The sequence below is a fragment of the Mustelus asterias genome, chromosome 2 (genome assembly GCF_964213995.1).
Source record: "Mustelus asterias chromosome 2, sMusAst1.hap1.1, whole genome shotgun sequence".
Lineage (NCBI taxonomy): Eukaryota > Metazoa > Chordata > Chondrichthyes > Carcharhiniformes > Triakidae > Mustelus > Mustelus asterias.
In genome coordinates this window covers 48,449,723-48,475,466 of record NC_135802.1, presented here as the reverse complement: position 1 = coordinate 48,475,466, position 25,744 = coordinate 48,449,723, and the positions used below count along the sequence as shown (strand labels likewise).

General features: G+C 44.7%; 1 protein-coding gene across 1 annotated transcript in view; it reads left to right on the top strand.

Annotated features, from left to right (window-relative positions):
• The window catches only part of LOC144507576 (vimentin-like), a 31,419-nt gene extending 21,979 nt beyond the window's left edge, over positions 1-9,440 (top strand). The window contains exons 3-9 of the mRNA XM_078234728.1: positions 351-446; positions 2,997-3,158; positions 4,222-4,347; positions 6,155-6,375; positions 8,195-8,241; positions 8,705-8,793; positions 8,912-9,440. Of these exons, the coding sequence (XP_078090854.1) occupies positions 351-446; positions 2,997-3,158; positions 4,222-4,347; positions 6,155-6,375; positions 8,195-8,241; positions 8,705-8,793; positions 8,912-8,983 (813 nt within the window). The 3' untranslated portion in view covers positions 8,984-9,440. The remainder of the gene's footprint in view (positions 1-350; positions 447-2,996; positions 3,159-4,221; positions 4,348-6,154; positions 6,376-8,194; positions 8,242-8,704; positions 8,794-8,911) is intronic.
• Positions 9,441-25,744: the final 16,304 nt, after the last annotated feature.

Here is a 25,744-nt window from a genome sequence, read left to right as displayed (position 1 = left end):
TTTTTTCAAATGTTTTTCATGTTACTTTGTATTTTGCTGATTCAAACCATCTCCATTAAGGCTGTGATACCAGCAGGTTTTGTTGCGGGATTTGAGATGAGGGGCGGGATTTTACAGCCTCGCTTGTCCCGAAACAGTAAAATTCCACCCGAAGTCAACGGACCTTCCCATTGTCTGTCCCTCGCCCGCTCCGATTCTCGTGGTGGGGTAAAATCCCGGCGGAGAGTTCTCTGAAGTAACTTTGCCCAACAGTCTCAGCATTCCTCTGCAATGGTTCTACAAATAAATTTATTAACATTTTACTCGACTCCTTTTTCTAAATTACTTTTTATACAATTCTCTTCCAACAGGATGTGGATGAAGCAACTCTGGCATGTGTCGATCTGCAACGCAAAATTGATGCATTGCAGGATGAAATTATCTTCTTAAAGAAACTTCACGAAGAGGTTAAGGATGCATCATTTAAAGCTCCAACAATTTGTACACCTGTAATATTTACTTAAATACCTCTTTACTCGTTCTAGAAACTGGTGGTAGGGAGACAGGAAGATTTTCCTCTGGATCTTGGGTTTGAAGTCTATACATATTTAATTATAGAACAGAACTAATTCTATTGGTCTTTTAACATGGATTAGTTGCCAGATCTGAGCTGTTTCTACACTGAGTGGACTCAACACCAATGAAATCACCTCATACATAGAAGGCGGTATTTAATAGGGCCTGTAGGATCAAGAACGAGGCACGAGGGAGGAATAAATTAGAAGGAAGCCAAAATCTCAGTTTCCTGGCGTTGGGTTGGATGTGGGAAATTCATTCGGTGGCGTGTCACCAGCAGAATTGCCATCACACTACCAAGCCGGATTTTCCAGTCCTGCCGATGGTGGGGCTTTGAACAACAGGAAAACCTGTTGACAGCACCGGGACCAGAAGATCCTGCTGCTGGAAAATGGTGGGCTGCCTCCTCTGCCAGAAAACACACCATGGCGGCGGGGGGGTGGGGGATTTGGAAAATGCTGCACAGAGACTGGCCCCACAGTGCTACATGCCCATCTGCAGATTCTCTGCTAGGCCATCAGGGAAGATAGGAGGTGCTGTTTCCTAGCAATAGCATCAGAGAGCCTCCAGCCTGACCAAGATGGCCTGAATGAGGATCCCAGGGAGTTAAGCAACCATGGGGTGCATACAAGAAACTGAATGGAGTGGAGGCAACAGGGCATCGAACTCAGCAGCCTACCTCCACCTCAGCCGCTAATGCTGGGTTTGCACCTAGATGTCATGGTAGAAAGAGAATACGAGAGCAAAGGTGGCACAGGTGTTTCAACTGATTTCACTTTGTCACATGTAAACAGTTCACAGTATATTTGTTTCCATTTTATTCATGTGTGCATCATTTTCCATTTTAGGGACTTGATCAGTCAGTGACCTAACTATACTGGCATGCTTCATGGTTGGCACCCATTGAAGGCTGCCAGGGAATGTTAAATGTCCCCTTTATTGTGTCAGCGATTATGCATTTGACATCAGTCTTCATTTAATTTTCATGTGTTTCTATTTAGATGGGTGCTATGCAGACTGTCCAGTATTGGCAGTGTTAACGAGATTGCCTGCGATTATGTTGTACACACACAATTCAACTGCCTTATGTGGAATCAGCAGTTAACAATGATGCAGCAGTTTTAGAGATTCAGGTCTTTATAGTCTGCTTGATATATGGGCACTGGCACATTGGTTCTCCTGGATAACCATTTCCCTTTGCTATTCTATGCGGCAGAGGATGCAGGTTCCAAAGTTGCTCCTGGGTCTAATTGATTGCACACACATGCCCATTCGAGTTCCCTGGAAAAAGCCAGCTGCATTTGTCAACCGGAAGGGTTTCATTCCCTTCAGGTTCAAGTTATCTGTGACTACCGGAAAAATATGCAGGTGTGTGCTCCAATCCCAGGGAGCTCTCATACCTCACACATCTTATGGACCTCTCAGCTCCCACAGTTATTTGAGGCACCTGGATTGGATCCTGGGTGACAAGGGCTGTTTGCTGAGGAAGTAGCACATGACACCAGAACGTCGTACCCACAGTTCCATGGAGGATCATTACAGATCAGCACATCAATCAACCAGTGAAATAATGAACAGAAGAATAGGACAGCCGTAGTCTGCTGTGCCTTGTACAACCTTGCATCACAAGTGGGAGAGGAATTGCCATGCAAAGAACTGCTAACCTCCTCAGATGATGATGACGGAAAGGAATTTGAGGAAGACAGAGATATCGCTGCACCTCTCCAGTTCAAAAGATAAGGCTGAAGTATTTGCAACAATCTTCAGGTAGAAGTGCTGAGTGGATGATCCAACTTGGCTTCCTCCTGAGATTGCCAGCATCACAGATGCCAGTTTACAGCCAATTTGATTCACTCCACTATGGCCGTTGGCCTACTTTGCTTATGGCAACAATCTGCAGTGTAGAACAACAGGAAAGGCATTGAGGAGGAGGTTAATGTACTAGGAAACCACAGTTTCACTTTCCATAAACTCATGGGTGATAGTAACCCTGTAAAGTAAATGGGCGTTAAACTGATTAAAAGGATATGTACACTATTTTGAGATTACAAGGACTCTAAGTGTAGTACATCTGAGTATAGAATTTATCTTCTAGTTGGAATCAATATATAACACAAAATTGCCCAGGTACAACTCCAACTACTATTAAATTGTCAATTTCATTCAACAAGATGGCTAGTTTGGATAAAATAAAGATACTGCACTTTATCTTGGAGCTGGGATTAAAATGCTTTATTGAGGCAATATAAAGAAGTTTTATCCTCCGTTTAACCCAAAATACATGTCACCTATTTGATATCAAAAAGTGGTGGGCAAGTAAGCCTTCTTTTCCATTCAGGATTTGTAGCACTTAACTTCATGAGCACAAAACTTCACAAGAAGTAAACATTAAATCTAGGAGTTTCACTAAATGGTGACCTGAAATTATCTTATTTCTTCAGGAAATTCGTAACCTGGAGGTACAAGAACAAAACCAACAGGTCAAGATTGAGATGAATACGGCCAGGCCTAACCTTTCTTCAGCGCTGCAAGAAGCTCGTTCTCAGTTTGATAAACTTGCCTCTAAAAACATTTCTGAAACTGAGGTTTGGTACAAGACCAAGGTATGTTTACTGATGTTCATTTGTTGCTTAGCACTTCCATTAAGCACAGCTCCCTTTTAAGACGATGTGACTGTCCACACAACGTGCTATCAATGGACGCTGCTTTGTCCCTGGCTCAGCAATTAGGCAGCTAGTAGCACAAGCATTGCTTGGGTCAACATGAACTACAGTTACGTAAATGAGGATTCAGCTCCCAATTTAGTTACTAGTTGTCTCAATTGGAACCGGCACAGGCAGGTCACTAATCATGACCACTATGCCCAAAATTGGATACAGATCAATTTTTAATGCCTGGCAGATCCAATACAGCATGCTCTATGGGGGAACTCTAGGGTGTGTGAGCAGAGGAAAAAGTAGGATTAGGCTATTGAGTTGAACGAGCGGCCATGATCATGATGAATAGCGGAGCAGGCTCGAAGGGCCAAATGGCCTCCTCCTGCTCCTATCTTCTATGTTCCTATTGCTGCTCTCCAAGCAATCGGATTGAAAAATCCTAAACCAGGAAGTATAAATTATATTTCAATCTTGAAATCAATAAAGAGAGGGAAAGTAAAATGGGATTGAAAGACATAAAAAAGATGGATAAAAAAATTATCTCCATCACTGATTAAATTCTGAAGGAATAAGACCCCACACTTATAAATTTTCATGCTGGAATGTTTGAAAGTAGTTGTGATTAAACTTAAGAATTCACTTATATCCTAATGCATTAGCCCTATTTTATTCGAGCATGATTAGCAAGTGAGCAGAGCAACTACACATCTTTTTATGGATGTTACTGTAAAATCTATCAGAGAGTTGCTGCAATAGTGCAGTCAGTAGAGGAAAAGTTAATTCAGGTTGCAACTTCTGGATTTCAGCATTCAATTACAAGTGTGCCTATTCTGAGAATTTGCTGTCTGATTTACTCAATAATAATGGTGAATACTTATATCTACCCCATCATACTGAATATTAAATCTGGCAATTATGATATGGAAAACAACCCAGCCAAGAAATGCAAGAAAGGGCATTGTTTAGATATTGTGACAAGATACATTTGCTAACATTGCACATTGCACAGATTTCAGACCTTTCTCAAAATATTACTCGCAACAATGAAGCCCTTCGCCTGGCAAAACAAGAAGCAAACGATAACCGCAGGGAGGCCCAGACACTGAAGTGTGAAGTTGAAGCACTTAAAGGCGCGGTAAGTTGCCTGAGTGTGGCTAATCTGTGCATCCAGATGTAGTTGTGCTTATTATGTGACTCATCAAAAACCAGACTCCCATATGCAGAGATACAGAGTGTATGTCAAGAGGTTTACCAGTATCTTTCTTTTTATTCATTTACAGTATGTAGATGTCATTGGCTGGCCAGCATTTATTGCCCATCCCTAGTTGCCCTTAAGAAGGTGGTGGTGACCTGCCTTCTTGAACCACTGAAATCCCTGAGGTGTATGTAAATGCACAATGCTGTTAGGGAGGGAGTTCCAGGTTTTTGACCCAGCAACAGCAATATATTTCCAAATCAGGATGGTGAGTGAGTTGGAGGGAACCTCTAGGTTGTGATGTTCTCAGGTCTCTGCTGCTCTTGTCTTTCTAGATGATCATGGGTTTGGAAGGTGCTGCCTAAGGGACCTTGGTGAGTTCCTGTAGTGCATCTTGTAGATGGTGCACACAGCTGCTACTGTCCGTTGGTGGTAGAGAGATTGAATGTCTGTAGAAGGGGTAGTAATCAAACGGGCTGCTTTGTTCTGGATGGTGTCAAACTTCTTGAGTGCTGTTGGAGCTGCATTCACCCAGGCAAGTGGAGAGTGTTCCATCACACTCCTGACTTATGCCTTGTAAATAGTGGACAGGCCTTGGAGTGTCAGGAGGTGAATTACTTGCTGCAGAATTCCCAGCCTTCTGCTGCTCCTATTTCATATGTTCATATGTTTGATATGATATGCCAGTCTTTACATACTAACATACATATGATCAAGGAGTGGGAATGAGCCATTCAGCCTCTCATACCTGTTCTGCCATTTAATAAGATCATGGCTGATCTGATAGGAACCTAAAATTTGCATCCTACCTACTCTCAATAACCTATCACCACCTTGCTTACCAAGAATCTATCCACTTCTGTCGAAAGAATATTTAAAGACTCTGCTTCCACCGGTTTTTCAGAAAGGGAGTTCCAAAGTCTAGCAACCCTCTGACAAGTTTTTTAACCCTAATCTCCTTTTTAAATGAGCCACCCCTTATTTTTAAACAGTGACCCCCCCTTGTTCTGGATTCTCCCACAAGCGCAAATATCCTCCCTACATCCGCCCTTTCAAGACCCCACAGGATCTTATATGTATTAATAATGCCATCTCTTACTTAACTAACTCCAGTGTATACAAGCCAAGCCTGTCCAACCTTTCCTCATAACTCTCCCATTCCTTAATCTGGTAAGCATTCTCTGAATTTCTCCAGCACTGATCCCCCAAGATGTGATTCCTTACATCTTGTCAACCTGAAAAAGACCCATTTATGCCTACTGTCTGCTCCCTGTTAGCCAACCAATCTGCTACGCAGGTCTATATGTCACCCCCTACAGCGTGAGCTTTTATTTTCCACAATAACCACTAGATTATTGATTTCCAATTTAATCACTAAAAAGCAGGTTTCGACTGTATTTTTATTGATCATTATGCTTGATCTAATTTGAACTAGCATTTCCAATTAACCTAATTAGGTTGTGTTGTAAGAGAGTGGCATTGGGGGTGGGGAATCCTATTTAGCAGAAAGTACAATTGAACTGGGTACTGTACGGAAGCTCTGTGATAAAACAATAGGTACTGCATCTTATATAATGAAAAGTAATTGATTCAAACTCATTTTAATGCATGTACATCATCTGCATGGAGTGACTTTGGAATCAGGAAAAGGATGGTTCCCACTGACAGGGTCCATACATGAATAAAACACAATTGTGATCGCAAGGAAAGTGGAAGAAAATAAATACCTATGTTATCCTTAAAACAGAAAGAGTTCCTTGAGCGTCAGAAGGATGAAATGGAGGATCGGTTTAACAAAGAAACAGTCAAATTCCAGGAAACTGTCACTCACCTTGAAGATGAAATCCAAAATCTGACTGAACAGATGAGCCACCGTTTGTCTGAATATCAGGATCTACTGAAAATTAAAGTGGCTTTAGATGCTGAGATTGCAACATACAGGAAATTGCTGGAGAGTGAGGAAGACAGGTGATATGTTTCTGTAAATTCCATGTAATTTTCTTAAAAGTACTTGGCAATATAGGGCTACTCTATCAGCTCAGCAACCAAGTAATTGGCCAAAAATTTCCCCTTCCACCCCACTGCGGGATTCGTAGCGGGTGAGACAGAAAGTTCAGCAGACCATTTAAAGGTCATTTGAGCTCGGACAGGAATTTCCAGTCTTGGGGTATGTGCAGCTGGAAAATCCCGCCTATTGGCCTGAATTCTCCAGCATTCGTGCCCCGCTGTCACTGCCAGGGAGGACAGAGAATTTGGCGCTCAGCCAAATCTCCATTCACTGCAGCACTATGGGAGAATCCTGTCTGCGAGCGAGGTCGGAGAATCCAGCCCATTGTTTCTGAGACAACGTATTAGCATGACTGCGGTACATGAGAATTGTCATATGTCAAATATTGTAAATGGAAATACCTTTGTATCAGTTGGGTGTGTAACAATGCCAATAATTTGTTCAGCTGTATTTTCACAATACCTAATGTGAGCCATTTTTCACACTCATCTAATGCCAATTTTGAATCCATGCTCTGCTGATAGTTGAATTTATTAGTTCTTGTCCAGATTATTGGATAGTGTTTTGCATCTCACTTGGGCTAGAAGGAAGTTCAATAAGAAACTAAAATACTGGCAGTGAAGCTGGAGTTTGGTGCTACCATAAAATGGGCAATATCGAGCAATGTGTTTAATGTGCCACTGATCCACTATGCTTACCAAGACTAAATTTATCACCGTTGTCTACTTAAAGTAGTGGCATGTGCAAAACCTCTGACTTGCTGTCACCATGGGGTTTTTGGCAGAATTTTCCCAAAAGATTTTGAAGTGTTATTCCCAGCGGGAAAACTGGTGAGATTCCTGCTGGGTGATTTGCTGCAATTCAGTTCGCAATTCACCCACACTTAGAATTTTTTTTGGATTGGGGACCTAAAGATACCGGCAAGACATTTGTAAAGCGTGCCCCTATCTCCAGACAACCCTACACACACCACCCTCCTACTCACCGGCTAACATCACCCCCGTTCCCTTGTATCAGCCACATCCCCACCACTCACTGGTACCAGCACTCTCCAGCAAGTGAGCAACCCTGCTAAGGGATTGCCAGGTTGGCACTCTGGTTGGCACTGCTAGGTTGGTGGTGCCAGGGGACAGTGCCAAGGTACTACCCAGCCATTTCCCTGACCACTCTGGGGCTTCAATAGCCTCCAAGCCACCACCCGCACCCCTCCCCACCCAACCACCTCACCGGCCATCACAACTGGTTTCCATTTGTGGAGACCAGTAGTGATTCATGCCAGGTTCCCTCTGTGTCCAAGGGTCGGAGAATGGTAGGAGCTGGGAGAATCCGGCTCCAAACTGACCCTGCATTTTTAAATGATTATTTAAATATGCTGATCCGGTTTTTGATTTGATTTGATTTATTGTGACATGTATTAGTATACAATGGAAAGTATTGTTTCTTGGTTCACAGCCACTGGCATAAACCAGATTGTGTTGAGGTGTGTGGATAGGGAGAATCCCAAAAGGGGCTCTCACCAGTGCTAACCACACCATAATTCCTCCCCAACGATTCTCTGCCCTAGCGTGATTGGTGCATGAATGCACAGGGCCAGAGAATCACACCCTTAATTATTGAGTGTAGACATGTACAGCTATAAGTATCTTACGACATCAAGATATTTAAAAATGTTCACACAATGAATTAAAATGGTATGTAGTTACTTACCCTGACATGAAAAATTAAAGAATTAAAGTTGTAAATAAAACTGCTATGTTAACCAAGTTCTTTATTTTGTAGGTTTTCCATCCATTATTCTCTAATCCCTCCCACTTTACGTCTGCAAGGTAGGTTGTTCATTACATTTGTAAAATTGAATAAGAAAATGTTGGATTCTATTTTGTTGGTATTCATTGAGCTAATGCTCTATAAATTAAAATATACATAGTTTAGAACTATGGTAGTAGCCTTGGTGCCTTACCATTAAATACTCACTTGTAATTTGTAATCATTATGGCAATCAAATGGCTATCTTCCATACATTAATGCAGTTATTTATGGGAATCTTATATTTCTATTCTTTGTTTTCTTGGCAGCACCATTTGTTCTTCCATTGTCTAGAATAGCTTCCTCATTAAACATGTTTTTAAATGGTTACAGCAAGCTCATTCACCCAATCCAATTTAGAGTTTATTTGATAGAAATGGTTAATCAGTTCAGTAAAGAAGAATTCTGAAGTAATTAAAAGTTTAATCCAGATATGGACATTGTACATTAAAGCCATATATAATTTTCTTCCTCCACTTCCAGAAACAGACATTGAAGAGGATAAACAACCTGAGATTCGTTCCCCCAAAAGGACACTGTCCATGAAAACAATTGAGCTAAAAGATGGCGAGGTTAGTTAATGCCTGACAATGATTCTCTCAAAAAGGAACAATTTAAAATGAATTTAAACATAGGTTTAAATGAAATATTTTTTTAAATCATAGATTTCTTTTGCTTTTCCATTTATAGATACTTAGTGAAACTTCACACGAGTTTGAACTGGAGGTAGCCACTGATCCGACTGAATTGAGTGAAGATTAACTGAGTTAAACTCGTGAATCCTGAAAAATAAGAATTGCAATTTTCTTTTTGTGAAGAACAAGCTTTTAAGCATTATTGCTTTCTGGATTGAATTGAAGTGCTAGGGAAGTATCAAATCATTTGAAAAACTCAATTTCAAACAAAAAATACACCATTACAGTATATTTAGTCAAACAGGTCTGAATTTGAATTTCAAGTTTTTATTGCTTCACTTTAACTATTGATTGTAAAATTGCTATCACTGCTGAAATAAAACTTCCTGCTTAAGTAAAGCTGGGGGGGAGAAATCAGTATTTGTCATCCTGAATATTTTAATAATATTTATGTAAAATTTGAAGAACCAATATTGTTCACTCTTTGTGGAATTTAGTTGTTTCCAGTAATAACAGGGCGAACAGCTAAAAAAAATATACAGAACCAAGAACTGAGTGGCAAACTTTTAAAGACATTTTGACATGACAAAGACATTTATGATTTTTTTTGTTTTTAAGTCACGATGCCACTCTGAAATTGTTGGTCATCTATTCACTAGTTTACCAGGTTGGTTGCATGGTGAGGAGAATTGCATGCAATTCCTGGCACCCAATTACAGGAAGCATATTTAAAGAAATATTCACCTGTTTTCATTTGAAATGTTGCAGAGAATTTAGGAGGTTAATGTTTGCAGCTCATTGGTACTTTTTGGCTCCTTCTGGGAATTGTAATCTTTTCAGACGAAGAAAGAGTCGAACTATAGATCTGGGGACACTAGATATGCTTGTAGGAATCTTTACCCTTCCAAGAATGCACAGGTCTTATTCACTGCTCCTTACTTAAGGAGCAGTGAATAAGACCTTAGGTAAGGAGCAGTGAATAAAAAGTTGCTCTTTTCTTGGAAGGCTATCACAGAGTTGTGCTGTTTCATGCAATAAGAACTACATCACAACTTGCACCAGATTGCATTTAATCTGACTGCAGCCCCAAATTGTTTTGTGTCCAATAGCTTTCACACAGCAACTGGAGATTTCGGCAATCTGAAGCTCATGCTTGTTTTACGCAAGCAGCTATTGCCACCTTCATCTTTTTTCCTATGGACAACCAGAAACAGCAAGATAGGGCTCTGGAGTTTGTAGGATTCTTCCAATAGTAGAATGTAATCTATGAATAATCCATGGATCCATAGAACCCCTACAGTGCAGAAGGAGGCCATTTAGCCCATCGAGTCTACACTACCAATAATTCCACCCAGGCCCTACCCCCATTACCCCAAGAATTTTCCCTGTTAATCTCCTGACATTAAGGGGCAATTTAGCATGGCCAATCCACCTGACCTGCACATCTTTGAAGTCTGGGAGGAAACCGGAGCAACCGGAGGAAACCCACACAGACATGGGGAGAATGTGCAAACTCCACACAGACAGTGACCCGAGCCGAAATTGAACCCGGAATCCTGGCGCTATGAGGCAGCAGTGCTAACCACTGTGCCACCGTGCCTCCCTTGATAGGGCTTTCACCCCATTAACGTGGCAACTCGTTTGTGACTACCAGCAATGCATCACGCAGGTCCGTTGCCACCATCTGGCAGTTGTCATGATATACTTCTTTTGTTACAATCCTCAAGTCCTCAATCTTTGACCTTGCATAGAATGGTTGATTTCTTGGGAATAGGTGCTAACACCTGTATACTTGGCTCATGATTACAAGTGGTTGAACTGTTCAGATCCATTAGACAACTGAAGCCCTCTTAGAGCAGAACAGTTGTGTCCTCAAACAATAACATTGCTGCCTGGACAGCTGTAGCTTTAAGGTAGAAAGGTAGAAAATAAGAAACTATAGAGAAGTTAGTTTAACATCTGCCATTGGGAAATTGTTGGAATCCATTATTAAAGAAGTAATAACGGGTCATTTGGAAGGTCAAAACGCAATCCATCAGGTTTATGAAAGGTAAATCATGTTTGGCTATCTTGCTAGAGTTCTGTGAAAATGTAACAAGCAAAGTGGATAATAGGGTCCTGTAGATCATAGATCATAGAAATCATAGAAACCCTACAGTGCAGAAGGAGGCCATTCGGCCCATCGAGTCTGCACCGACCACAATCCCACCCAGGCCCTACTCCCACATATTTACCCACTAATCCCTCTAACCTACGCATCTCAGGACTCTAAGGGGCAATTTTTAACCTGGCCAATCAACCTAACCCGCACATCTTTGGACTGTGGGAGGAAACCGGAGCACCCGGAGGAAACCCACGCAGACACGAGGAGAATGTGCAAACTCCACACAGACAGTGACCCGAGCCGGGAATCGAACCCGGGACCCTGGAGCTGTGAAGCAGCAGTGCTAACCACTGTGCTACCGTGCCGCCCAGATGTAGGGTATCTGGACTTCCAGAGGGCATTTGATAAGGTGCCACACAAAGTAAGATCCCACAGGATTGGGGATAATATATTGGCTTGGATAGACGATTGGCTAATCTACCAGGTACACGGTACCTACTCTTGCAACTTGGCCAACGTTGTCTCCCTGATACGCTGCAGGAAAGGATGTCCCGAGGCATGGTACATTGGGGAAACCATGCAGACGCTATGACAACAGATGAATGAACACTGCTCGACAATCACCAGGCAAGACTGTTTTCTTCCTGTGGGGGAGCACTTCAGCGGTCACGGGCATTCGGCCTCTGATCTTTGGGTAAGCGTTCTCCAAGGCGGCCTTCACGACACACGACAGCGCAGAGTCGCTGAGCAGAAACTGATAACCAAGTTCTGCACACATGAGGACGGCCTCAACTGGGATCTTGGGTTCATGTCACACTATCAGTAACCCCCCAGCTTGCCTGGACCTGCAGAATCTCACAGGCTGTCCTGTCTGGAGACAATACACATTTCTTTAACCTGTGCCTAATGCTCTCTCCACTCACATTGTCTGTATCTTTAAGACTTGATTAGCTGTAAAGATTCACATTCTAATCAGTATTCTGTAACTTGATTTTGTGTCTCTGTGTGCCTTGTTTGTGAGCAGATTTCCACTGCATCTGACGAAGGAGCAGCGCTCCGAAAGCTAATGGCATTTGCTACCAAATAAACCTGTTGAACTTTAACCTGGTGTTGTTAAAACTCTTGCTGTGTTAACCAAAAGGAAGCAGAGAGTGGAGATAAATGGGTCTTTTTCTGGTCGGCAAGCTGTAACGAGTGGTGTACCATCACAGGGTCCTGATTCAGACCTCAACAATTTACAATCGATATTAATGATTTGGATGCAGGGATAGCATGTACTATAACAAAATTTGCGATGACACTAAAATAGGTGGGAAAGCAAGTTGCAATAGGAAATAAGAAATTTACAAATGGATATGGATAGGTTAGGTGAGTAGAGCAAAATTTAGCAGATTTAGCATGGATAAGTATGAGGTTATCCATTTTGGTCGGAGGAATAAAAAGACAACTTATTGTCTTCCTTCAGGCATCATGGATCAAGTTAGACATTCTGTGGTGATATAAAAAAATAGAAGACTCAATGGCCGGAACGATCCGGCCGTTCATACCGGCGGGATTTTCCATTCCCACCGATGGTGCACCCCACCACAGGATTCCTGGTAGCTAGAGGTGCATTCAACGGGAAGCCTCATTGACAACAGTTGGACTAGAAGATCCCGTCAACAGCCAAAGGCAGCCCACTTCCACTGCTGCAAAACAGGCACCTTTTCCCTGCAGCAGAGAGTGACAAGTCCTCAGCTGCCCTCTTGGATCTCCAGAGTTTATTTAAAGCCCATTTTGCTTTGATCTGTTCTCTACAGCTCGGTCTTTAATTTGGAGTATACACTGTTTCACTTCTTTTCCTTCTGCACGTATGCATCACGTCAGTTCCCAACCTAAAGGACGTTTAAAAAAAGCTAACTGCATGTATGTGACCCTTTCCCAGCGTGCGCATGCATGGCCATCTCCCAGTCAGGCCTGAGGCCCATTGGGAACTGTAGTTCCTGGCCTATGAACTCTCAATCTTCAACTGCTGATTCAGATCAGTATCAGAGTTCATTATAATGACAATTAAAGCTCTTCCTGCTCTGCAGCCAGGATCTAGGGATCATGTTGCTAGGGCTCAGTTGACAGCACTCTTATCTCTGAGTCAGAAGATTGTTGATCCAAGTCCCACCTCAGGACCTGAGTTCAATATCCAGGCTGATATTTCAATGCAATACCGGGGCAGTGCTGCACTGTCGGAGATGTTGGGTGGAATTTTTTCCCTCTCTGTGGCATATTTGGCGGTGGCGGGAAGTGGCATGCCACTTGTTGGCAGCAGGATCTTATGGTCTCGCCATTGTCAATGGAGTTTCCTGTTGAATGCACCCCTTGCTGCTGGGAAACCCGCAATGGGGATGCACTGTCAACTGGGCCGTAAGATCCCATCAGCATGAACGGCAGCAAGATTTTGCGTTTGTCCTTTGGGTCAGGTGTTAACCCAAGGCCCTGGCTCCCTCCTGAGATGAACATAAAAGATCAACTAGCACTATTTTGAAGAAGAGATATCAGTGGTATCCTGGCCAATATATATCTCTTAATCAACATCACTTGAAACAAATAATCTGATCATTATCAATATGTTGTCTGTGGGATCTTGCTACATGCAACTTGGCTGCTGCAATTCCTACCTTACAACAGCAATTCATTGGCTGTAAAGAGCACTGGGATGTCCTGAAGTTATGAAAGGTGTTGTATAAATGCAAGTATTCCTTTCCTCTCTCATTGGCCTGTCCAATCACCTCTCTTGCTGGATGATTGTACAGGGAAATCGAAAGACAGAGGAGCTGCTGAATCCCATTTGCTACATAAGGACGTCCATCGGTGAATTACCTCGAACTTGCTGACTGTCGCACTAATAATTAACCACCTTTAAAAACTGCATCTTTCTTTCACAGCTGCACGATGTCTTTAAGTGACGGCAGGCGCACTTCCCAAAAGACAAGCTTGCTATGAGCAGAATAATTGATGCCAGCAGTGGACCTAATCAATGTATTTAATACTTGACCACCAAAATCAATTATGCCTCCCATTAGGGATGAAACAGATGCCCCACACAGCACCCGCCTCATTTCTACCACATATCAATAGTTAACTTTTCACCTCTCCATTCCAGTGTAGCTATCCTGATGCTCTCTCACTCTCCCAGTTCCAAGTGATACCTTTCCCTTTACTCAGAGTACAAGTGAAAGAGAACTAATAGCAGAAAATATATACCTTAGATAAACATGCAAGAAAGTTCCTACACTAAGGAGCAGCCTTGCGCTAAATTATATACTTGATACCAGTCAAGCAGGGAGAGGTGAAATGAAAATCATAAGAGGTTTTGTATTACTACAGTATTCAAGTTCTCTAGCAGGATGCTTCAACTCTAAATGTTTGGTTTACACATTCCACTATCTTGACTTCATATCCTAATTATGAATCAATGGTTGTTTAAATTAGGAAATGCGTTTGAACTCAAGTCACAAAAGAGAAACTTTGATCCTTTGGAGCACAGTATCAACTTTTAGTTCCTGTTGCAGACGTTGTGTGTTTTGCTATTTTGCCATTTTTCTCCTTGCTGGAGACAGGGTGCAGTTTCAGGGGCACTAGCCAGCCTCCGGCCGATTCTTGTGTGAGCTCAACTGGGTGTGGATAGGCTATCTGACTAATGGGGAGGGTCGAGACAGTTTATCATATTGTGGGGTGTTGAGTCTGGGGGTGGGGTGTTGTTCACAGGGTCCACTCTGGGAGTTGTGAGTGTTTGGGTCTGGATCCACACAGATGTATCAAGGTCTAGATCTGCTTGACAACGGAGGGGGGACTGGCTCTGATCTGGGGTTCTCAGGATCTGGTCCTCTTGGGAAGTGGGGGGAGGGGGTGTGATTGGGTCTCCTCCAGGGATATTAGGGTCCAGGTCCTCAGAGATAGGATGGGGGGGGGGGGGTGGAGGGAGCACAGTGGGGTCCATTCTGGGAATGTTGGGGTCTGGGTCTGCCAGGACGGTCGTGTCCACTTTGACGGTACCAGGATCCAGGCCCACTCAGTGGGGGAAGGGGGTGGGGAGCAGGTCCACTCTGTCAGGGTCTGGATCCACTCGGGAGGGTGGGAGGGAGGATTCAGGCCTACTCTGGGGGTGTTAGGGTGCGGGTCTACTCGTGGGGGTGGGGTCGAGAGTGGGGGGAGTGTTAGATTGAAAGGGGGGAGGAAATTTAGTGTCGGCCCTGGGGGTTGGAGGAAGAGGGGGGAAAGGCCCTTGTGGCTGGATGTCAGAGTGTGGGGGGAATGCTATGGGAGTGTTTGGAAATATCTAGGTGTTGATTAATCGGGGAGTGGAAGGTCTGGAGAGTGGGGCGGGGTGTTCCGTGCAGGGCTCAATCTGGACGTTTAAAACCGATATGCTGAAGTTAGAACATAGAACATAGAACAGTACAGCACAGAACAGGCCCTTCGGCCCACGATGTTGTGCCGAGCTTTATCTGAAACCAAGATCAAGCTATCCCACTCCCTATCATCCTGGTGTGCTCCATGTGCCTATCCAATAACCGCTTAAATGTTTCTAAAGTGTCTGACTCCACTATCACTGCAGGCAGTCCATTCCACACCCCAACCACTCTCTGCGTAAAGAACCTACCTCTGATATCCGTCCTGTATCTCCCACCACGAACCCTATAGTTATGCCCCCTTGTAATAGCTCCATCCACCCGAGGAAATAGTCTTTGAACGTTCACTCTATCTATCCCCTTCATCATTTTATACACCTCTATTAAGTCTCCCCTCAGCCTCCTCCGCTCCAGAGAGAATAGCCCTAGCTCCCTCAACCTTTCCTCATATGACCTACCCTCCAAACCAGGCAGCATCCTGGTAAATCTCCTCTGCACTCCTTCCAGCGCTTCCACATCCTTCCTATAGTGAGGTGACCAGAACTGCACACAATATTCCAAATGTGGTCTCACCAAGGTCCTGTACAGTTGCAGCATAACCCCACGGCTCTTAAACTCCAACCCCCTGTTAATAAAAGCTAACACACTACAGGCCTTCTTCACAGCTCTATCCACTTGAGTGGCAACCTTTAGAGATCTGTGGATATGGACCCCAAGATCTCTCTGTTCCTCCACAGTCTTCAGAACCCTACCTTTGACCCTGTAATCCACATTTAAATTAGTCCTACCAAAATGAATCACCTCACATTTATCAGGGTTAAACTCCATTTGCCATTTTTCAGCCCAGCTTTGCATCCTATCTATGTCTCTTTGCAGCCTACAACAGCCCTCCACCTCATCCACTACTCCACCAATCTTGGTGTCATCAGCAAATTTACTGATCCACCCTTCAGCCCCCTCCTCTAAGTCATTAATAAAAATCACAAAGAGCAGAGGACCAAGCACTGATCCCTGCGGCACACCGCTAGCAACCTGCCTCCAATCCGAAAATTTTCCATCGACCACCACCCTCTGTCTTCGGTCAGACATGATGTGGAGATGCCGGCGTTGGACTGGGGTAAACACAGTAAGAAGTTTAACAACACCAGGTTAAAGTCCAACAGGTTTATTTGGTAGCAAAAGCCACACAAGCTTGAGAGGCTCTGAGCCCCTTCTTCAGGTGAGTGGGAATTCTGTTCACAAACAGAACTTATAAGACACAGACTCAATTTACATGAATAATGGTTGGAATGCGAATACTTACAACTAATCCAGTCTTTAAGAAACAAAACAATGGGAGTGGAGAGAGCATCAAGACAGGCTAAAAAGATGTGTATTGTCTCCAGACAAGACAGCCAGTGAAACTCTGCAGGTCCACGCAACTGTGGGAGTTACAAATAGTGTGACATAAATTCTGATTCTAGGATCGCATGATAAAGACTCAGGAGGAAAAAAGCAGAAATATTTATGTGAAATAGTGTGACATAAACCCAATATCCCGGTTGAGGCCGTCCTTGTGTGTGCGGAACCTGGCTATCAGTTTCTGCTCCGCGACTCTGCGCTGTCGTGTGTCGCGAAGGCCGCCTTGGAGAACGCTTACCCGAATATCAGAGGCCGAATGCCCGTGACCGCTGAAGTGCTCCCCAACAGGAAGAGAACAGTCTTGCCTGGTGATTGTCGAGCGGTGTTCATTCATCCGTTGTCGCAGCGTCTGCATAGTTTCCCCAATGTACCATGCCTCGGGACATCCTTTCTTGCAGCGTATCAGGTAGACAACGTTGGCCGAGTTGCAAGAGTATGTACCGTGTACCTGGTGGATGGTGTTCTCACGTGAGATGATGGCATCTGTGTCGATGATCCGGCACGTCTTGCAGAGGTTGCTGTGGCAGGGTTGTGTGGTGTCTTGGTCACTGTTCTCCTGAAGGCTGGGTAGTTTGCTGCGGACAATGGTCTGTTTGAGGTTGTGCGGTTGTTTGAAGGCAAGAAGTGGGGGTGTGGGGATGGCCTTGGCGAGATGTTCGTCTTCATCAATGACATGTTGAAGGCTCCGGAGGAGATGCCGTAGCTTCTCCGCTCCGGGGAAGTACTGGACAACGAAGGGTACTCTGTCCACTGTGTCCCGTGTTTGTCTTCTGAGGAGGTCGGTGCGGTTTTTCGCTGTGGCGCGTTGGAACTGTTGATCAATGAGTCTAGCGCCATATCCTGTTCTTATGAGGGCATCTTTCAGCGTCTGGAGGTGTCTGTTGCGATCCTCCTCATCCGAGCAGATCCTGTGTATACGGAGGGCTTGTCCGTAGGGGATGGCTTCTTTAACGTGTTTAGGGTGGAAGCTGGAGAAGTGGAGCATCGTGAGGTTATCCGTGGGCTTGCGGTACAGTGAGGTGCTGAGGTGACTGTCCTTAATGGAGATGCGCGTGTCCAAGAATGCAACCGATTCCGGAGAGTAGTCTATGGTGAGCCTGATGGTGGGATGGAACTTGTTGATGTCATCATAGAGTTGTTTCAGTGATTGTTCACCATGAGTCCAAAGGAAGAAAATGTCATCGATGTATCTAGTGTATAGCACCGGTTGAAGGTCCCGTGCGGTGAAGAAGTCTTGTTCGAACCTGTGCATGAAGATGTTGGCATATTGAGGTGCAAATTTGGTCCCCATGGCTGTTCCGTGTGTCTGGATGAAGAACTGGTTGTTGAAGGTGAAGATATTGTGGTCCAGGATGAAGCGGATGAGATGTAAAATTGCATCTGGAAACTGGCAGTTGTTGGCGCTGAGCACTGAGGCCGTTGCAGCAATGCCATCGTCATGGGGGATGCTGGTGTAGAGTGCTGAGACATCCATTGTGACGAGGAGCGCTCCTGGTTCAACTGCTCCATGTGTGCCGAGTTTCTGTAGGAAGTCCGTCGTGTCGCGACAAAAGCTGGGGGTTCTTTGTACAATGGGTTTCAGGATGCCCTCGACATAGCCGGAGAGGTTCTCGCACAGGGTCCCATTGCCCGATACGATGGGACGGCCGGGTGTGTTTGCCTTGTGTATCTTCGGGAGGCAGTAGAGATCTCCAACGCGGGGAGTACGTGGGATGAGAGCACGGAGGGTGTTCTGAAGGTCCGGATCAAAGGTCTTGATCAGAGTGTTGAGTTGACGGGTGTGTTCTTTGGTCGGATCTGCAGGTAACTGTCTGTAGTGTTCCTCGTTGTTGAGTTGTCGGTACACTTCTTTGCAGTAATCCGTTCTGTTCAGTATGACGATGGCCCCTCCTTTGTCTGCTGGTTTGATGACAATGTTGCGGTTGGTCTTGAGAGCGTGGATGGCGTTACGTTGTGCTTGGGTGATGTTCGGGGCTGTCTTGTGAGTGCGGCTGATGAATTTGGTGTTGACGCACCTCCTGACGGCTTGGGCATACATGTCAAGTCGAGGGCAGCGGCCTTCCGGAGGAGTCCAATTCGACTCTTTCCTCTTCGGATGCACTGCGGATCTCTCTGTCGGCTGTTCCAGTTCATTGGCTGTCTCATTGTGTTCGTTGTTGGCCTCTTGGGGTTTGTGGAAGAACTCCCTCAGCCTCATTCGCCTGATGAATTCCTCTGTGTCTGCTGCGAGACTGATGGGGTCTATTTTGGTGGTGGGGCAAAAATTAAGCCCTCGGCTGAGAACTTCGATTTCATCTGGTTGAAGTGTGTAGTCGGACAAGTTGACAATGGACTTCCCTGCAGTGGGACTGTTTCCTACTGTGGTACCGGGGGAGGCTTGGTTGCTGCTGGTGGTGATGCCGAGTTTCTCAAGTTTCCTGTTCTTGGTGTGCATGTAGATGGTGTAGTTCCTTTGTCTCGTCTGCTTGGCAGAGTTTCGCAGCTGGTCTGCGTCCTGAGCGCAAGTTGAGAATATAAGTCGGTCAGACAGCCAGTTGCCTATCCAATCGGCCAACTTTCCCTCTATCCCACACCTCCTCACTTTCATCATAAGCCGACCATGGGGGACCTTATCAAACGCCTTACTAAAATCCATGTATATGACATCAACTGCCCTACCTTCATCAACACACTTAGTTACCTCCTCAAAAAATTCTATCAAATTTGTGAGGCACGACTTGCCCTTCACGAATCCGTGCTGACTATCTCGGATTAATCCGCATCTTTCTAAATGGTCGTAAATCCCATCCCTAAGGACCCTTTCCATCAATTTACCAACCACCGAAGTAAGACTAACCAGTCTATAATTACCAGGGTCATTTCTATTCCCTTTCTTAAACAGAGGAACAACATTCGCCATTCTCCAGTCCTGTGGCACCATCCCCGTGGACAGCGAGGACCCAAAGATCAACGCCAAAGGCTCTGCAATCTCATCCCTTGCCTCCCAAAGAATCCTAGGATACATTTCATCAGGCCCAGGGGACTTATCGACCTTCAGTTTATTCAAAACTGCCAAGACATCCTCCCTCCGAACATCTATTTCCTCCAGCCTATTAGCCTGTAACACCTTCTCTTCCTCAAAAACATGGCCCCTCTCCTTGGTGAACACTGAAGAAAAGTATTCATTCATCACCTCGCCTATCTCTACTGACTCCATACACAAGTTCCCACTACTGTCCTTGACCGGCCCTAACCTCACCCTGGTCATTCTTTTATTCCTCACATAAGAGTAAAAAGCCTTGGGGTTTTCCTTGATCCGACCCGCCAAGGACTTCTCATGTCCCCTCCTAGCTCTCCTAAGCCCCTTTTTCAGCTCATTCCTTGCTAACTTGTAACCCTCAATCGAGCCATCTGAACCTTGTTTCCTCATCCCGACATAAGCTTCCCTCTTCCTTTTCACAAGACATTCCACCTCTTTTGTGAACCATGGTTCCCTCACTCGGCCATTTCCTCCCTGCCTGACAGGAACATACCTATCAAGGACATCCAGTATTTGTTCCTTGAAAAAATTCCACTTTTCATTAGTTCCTTTCTCTGACAGTTTCTGTTCCCAACTTATGCCCCCTAATTCTTGCCTAATCGCATCATAATTACCCCTCCCCCAATTGTAAACCTTGCCCTGCCGTACGGCCCTATCCCTCTCCATTGCAATAACAAAAGACACCGAATTGTGGTCACTATCTCCAAATTGCTCTCCCACAACCAAATCTAACACTTGGCCCGGTTCATTTCCCAGTACCAAATCCAATGTGGCCTCACCTCTAGTCGGCCCATCCACATATTGTGTCAGGAAACCCTCCCGCACACACTGCACAAAAACTGCCCCATCCAAACTATTTGACCTACAAAGGTTCCAATCAATATTTGGAAAGTTAAAGTCCCCCATGACAACTACCCTGTGACCCCCACACATATCCATAATCTGCTTAGCAATTTCTTCCTCCACATCTCTATTACTATTTGGGGGCCTATAGTAAACTCCTAGCAACGTGACCGCTCCTTTCCTATTTCTAACTTCAGCCCATATTACCTCAGTGTGCAGATCCCCCACGAAGTGCCTTTCCACAGCCGTTAAACTATCCTTGATTAACAATGCCACTCCTCCACCTCTTTTACCAGCTTCCCTACACTTAGTGAAACATCTATACCCCGGAACGTCCAACAACCATTCCTGTCCTTGTTCTACCCACGTCTCCGTAATGGCCACAACATCGTAGTCCCAAGTACCAAACCGCGCCCCAAGTTCATCTACCTTGTTCCGGATGCTCCTTGCATTGAAGTAGACACACTTCAACCCACCTTCCTGTCTACCAGTACCCACCCTTGACCCTGATACCTTCCCCAATACCTCACCACCCTCACTGACTTCTGGACTACAACTCCCTTTCCCACTCCCCTGACAAATTAGTTTAAACCCCCCTGAAGAGCCGTAACAAATTTCCCTCCGAGGATATTGGTGCCCCTCTGGTTCAGGTGCACCCCGTCCTGTTTGTACAGGTCCCACCTTCCCCAGAACGTGTTCCAATTATCCACGTATCTGAAACCCTCCCTCCTACACCATCCCTGCAACCACATATTTAACTGCACTCTCTCCCTGTTCCTCAACTCGCTATCACGTGGTACCGGCAACGTACCAGAGATGACCACATGTTTCGTCTTGGCTCTCAGCTTCCAGCCCAGCTCCAGAAATTCCTGCTTTAAATCCCCGTCCCTTCTCTTACCTATGTCATTGGTACCAATGTGCACCACGACTTGTGACTGTTTCCCCTCCCCCTTCAGAATCTGGAAAACACGGTCTGAGACATCACGGACCTTGGCATCCGGTAGGCAACATACCATCCGTGAGTCTCTTTTGCTGCCACAGAACCTCCTATCTATCCCTCTAACTAACGAGTCCCCAATAACTATCGCCCTCCCGCTCTCCCCCTTTCCCTCCCGAGCCACAGAGACGGACACAGTGCTGGAGATCCTCTCACTGCGGCTCCCCACTGGTATGTCATCCCCCTCAACCGTATCCAAAGCGGAATACTTGTTGCTAAGGGGAACGACCACCGGGGATCCCTGCACGGACTGCTTCCTCCCAGCCCCTCTCACCGTCACCCATCTGTTTTCAATCCTCGGAGTAACTGTATTCCTAAAGCTTGTGTCTATGGCCATCTCTGCGTCCCTGATGATCCTAAGTTCATCCAACTCCAGCTCCAGTTCCCTAACACGGTTTTGGAGGAGCTGCAGATGGGTGCACTTCCCACAGGTGTAATCAGTAGGGACACTGTCGTCGTCCCTCACCTCAAACATAGTGCAAGAGGAACATTGCACTGCCTGCACACCCATCCCCTCTAGATACCTTGCCAGTACCAGGTAGAAAGTGCAAAAATGAATTCAACTCACCCCTGCTCGCCCTTTCTGCCTAAGCCCTGTGAGCCAAAGTCTTATAGCTCACACTCTGCTTCCCACACACTCAAGCCCTGTGAGCCAAAGTCTTATAGCTCACACTCTGCTTCCCACACACTCAAGCCCTGTGAGCCAAAGTCTTATAGCTCACACTCTGCTTCCCACACACTCAAGCCCTGTGAGCCAAAGTCTTATAGCTCACACTCTGCTTCCCACACACTCCACTGCCCGCTCCCGACGCTGCCCGCTGTATACTGCAGCCTACCTTTTATACTTCACGCGCTTAAAAAACCCTTCCCAGACTCCTTTGCTGCCCACTTCTAGTTTTCACTTTAAACTTGAAAAACTGCTGTTAAAGTAAAGGCCAAAAAAATACACACACTAGCTGACTAATTAAATAAATAAACAATTCAATTAATCCAATTAATCTCTTACCAGCACTGCTGCTTTTCAATCACCCCTCTCAGCTTGCTCCAGTGGATCAATGAGGGGGAACCTCCCAGGTAACTGACTTTTAAAGTTAAAATAAAAACCCTTCCCAGACTCCTTTGCTGCCCACTTCTAGTTTTCACTTTAAACTTGAAAAACTGCTGTTAAAGTAAAGGCCAAAAAAATACACACACTAGCTGACTAATTAAATAAATAAACAATTCAATTAATCTCTTACCAGCACTGCTGCTTTTCAATCACCCCTCTCAGCTTGCTCCAGTTAGAAGTGGTTTTATTTCGTCCAACTTTTTCAGAGTAACTTATGGTGTAAAACTGCCAGAACAATCCAAAGTTAAATTGCTTTGTCGGATGGTTCACAGCGCAGCTTCCAATTTCCAGGGGAAGTTGGCGCTTCTGGACAATTGCCGAGTAAACCCTTACCTGGGAACTTCCAAGAGAGATTCCAAATCTTTGGAGTACTCCCACACCCTGCTTAGGGGCCCAGGAAGCTACAGGCCCATGGGACTGTGATGAGAAATTTCTGGAGGAATTTCTGTTCATCTGGTACTGGATTCTAACCAGCAGGTTTGAAATACCTTAGGTTTCAGATGGCGTCGGAGCGTGGCGACATCTCATAAGCTGTCCCAGCATTCCCTCTAATTCTATCTTTTACTCTCGTTCTATGCTTTTAAAACTCTACTCTCTTTTAAACTCTCTAACAATGCTATAATTTAATAACAGCTTCTTCCCTGCTGCCATCAGACTTTTGAATGGACCTACCTCACATTAAGTTGATCTTTCTCTACACCCTAGCTATGACTGTAACACTGCATTCTCCACCCTCTCCTTTCCTTCTCTATGAATGGTATGTTTTGTATAGCGCGCAAGAAACAATACTTTTCACCGTTTACCATGTGACAATAATAAATCAAATCAAATCAAAGCTATCGAACACTTTGCAGAGATTGAAGGTTGAGAAAAGTGGTGGTGAGATAGAGACTGGGTGTCCTCAGTGTCCAGCCTAACAATCTCAAGCTGTGATGAACTTTTTAGGGGTATTAAGTATTTGATTTGATTTATTATTGTCACACTTATTAGTATAGAGTGAAAAGTATTGTTTCTTACGCGCTATACAGACAAAGCATACCATACATAGAGAAGGAGAGAGTGTAGAATGTAGTGTTACAGTCATAGCTGAGGTGTAGAGAAAGATCGACTTAACAATGCAAGGTAGGTCCATTCAAAAGTCTGATGGCAGCAGGGAAGAAGCTGTTCTTGAGTCTGTTGGAATGTGACCTCAGACGTTTGTATCTTTTTTCCCAATGGAAGAAGGTGAAAGAGAGAATGTCCTTAATTATGCTGGCTGCTTTGCCAAAGCAGCGGGAAGTCAATGGATGGGAAACTGGTTTGCGTGATGGAGTGGGCTACATTCACGACCATTTGTCGTCTTGCGGTCTTGGGCAGAGCAGGAGCCATAACAAGCTGTGATACAATCAGAAAGAATGCTTTCTATGGTGCATCTGTAAAAGTTGGAGTCATAGCTGACATGCCAAATTTCCTTAGTCTTCTGAGAAAGTAGAGGCGTTGGTGGGCTTTCTTAACTTAAGTATGACATCAGCTGGATAATTCTTTCTTCACACAGACACCATGAAAACAGTATCCACTGGGAGGAGTAAGACCTGTAACCAGGGAACACAGTTTTAAGCTTATTGACAAAAGGGGTGGGGGCAGGGTGGAATTCTTGTTACCAAGCAAGCTGTTATGATCTGGAATGCACTGCCTGAAAGAGTGGAAACAGATTTAATTACAGCTGTCAGATGGTATTGAAGCTAAAATGAAAATGAAAAAAAAATGTAGGGCTATGGGGAAGGAGCAAAGGAGTGGGACTAACAGGATGGCTGTATCCAAATATCTTCATAAAGGTCTTAATGGTCTGTAAGATTCACACAGCTTGACAATATTTTTTAAGCTCACTATTGGGAATATTAATAGATAACTTCTCTTATGGGAAATTATTCTTACGGCTGCTGCTGAGGGAAACGCCCACCCTTCCCGACTCAAGCCTTTTTGTCCCCAGGATACGAAGTCGTTTGGAATTAATTCCGACGCAAACCAAGTGCAGCAACTTTCATAGCAACTGGAAAGGGTTCTAGCATTTACCGCTGGTTTCCCAGTGGATTCACATCATCGATTAAAAAGGACAGATTTAATCTGCTGTAACGTGGGTCATCAGACAAACAGTGAGGGCGTTTCCCGACGGATGGTGGGGCAGAAAGTTTATTTTTCCAGACTGTTACAAGTAACATTTGGGTCGTTTCTCCAATCCCCGCAAACAATGCCTAAACACATGGAAATGGCAATTAACTTGTGCATTTTAAGATTCCGGCTGAGCTTTTCAGTTACTTTGAGATTTTACAGAGTTCTCAAGATGCCTAAAAGTTACAAAGGGGTTGCAGTTTTGTGGAGCGACCCCGCCCTTCTCAGCACTGAGCCCCAGCTTGGGATGGTGCTGTAACTCTCAGACCAAACCCCCAGCTTTTGTAACATACACCCTCAGACATATTGATTTTTAGTAGAAAGCTTGTAAAATACATGTGCAATGATGTAGCGGGATTCCGACTTGGTCCAACAATAGCAGCCCGATTTCCCCACTGCTTTTAGATGAAACAAGAATGTAACAATCAATCTGTACTTTGCCTTCCTATAGTGTGCTTCTCTGGCTTTGCCGTCAAAGCATTGTCTTTGTGTTACACTGACCTCTGGCGTTTTTACCATGCTTCCTCGGAATTCATTTTTTAAAAATCAAACATCATGCATGCTTTGAAAAGTCTCACCGATTGTTTAAGAAAACGGTTAAGATGTTCTGGTCACTGCTTCAACTAACTACGTGAATAGAATATTGGATTGATTGAATTTGCTCAGTAAAAGCAGTCCTGTTTTAGGATTAGCGGATCTCTACCATACTACCAGAAGATTGGCTTCCTCTGGATGTAAACTCAATCTTGGGTGGTGGGGGGGGATGGTGGGAAGTCTATAGTCTGAAGCCAGATGCTTGCAAATCTTCAACTCCCCGCCTCCACGAAGTTGTGTGATGGTCCAACTTTGCGGCTGCCAGATGCCGGTTGGTCCATGCACTGTC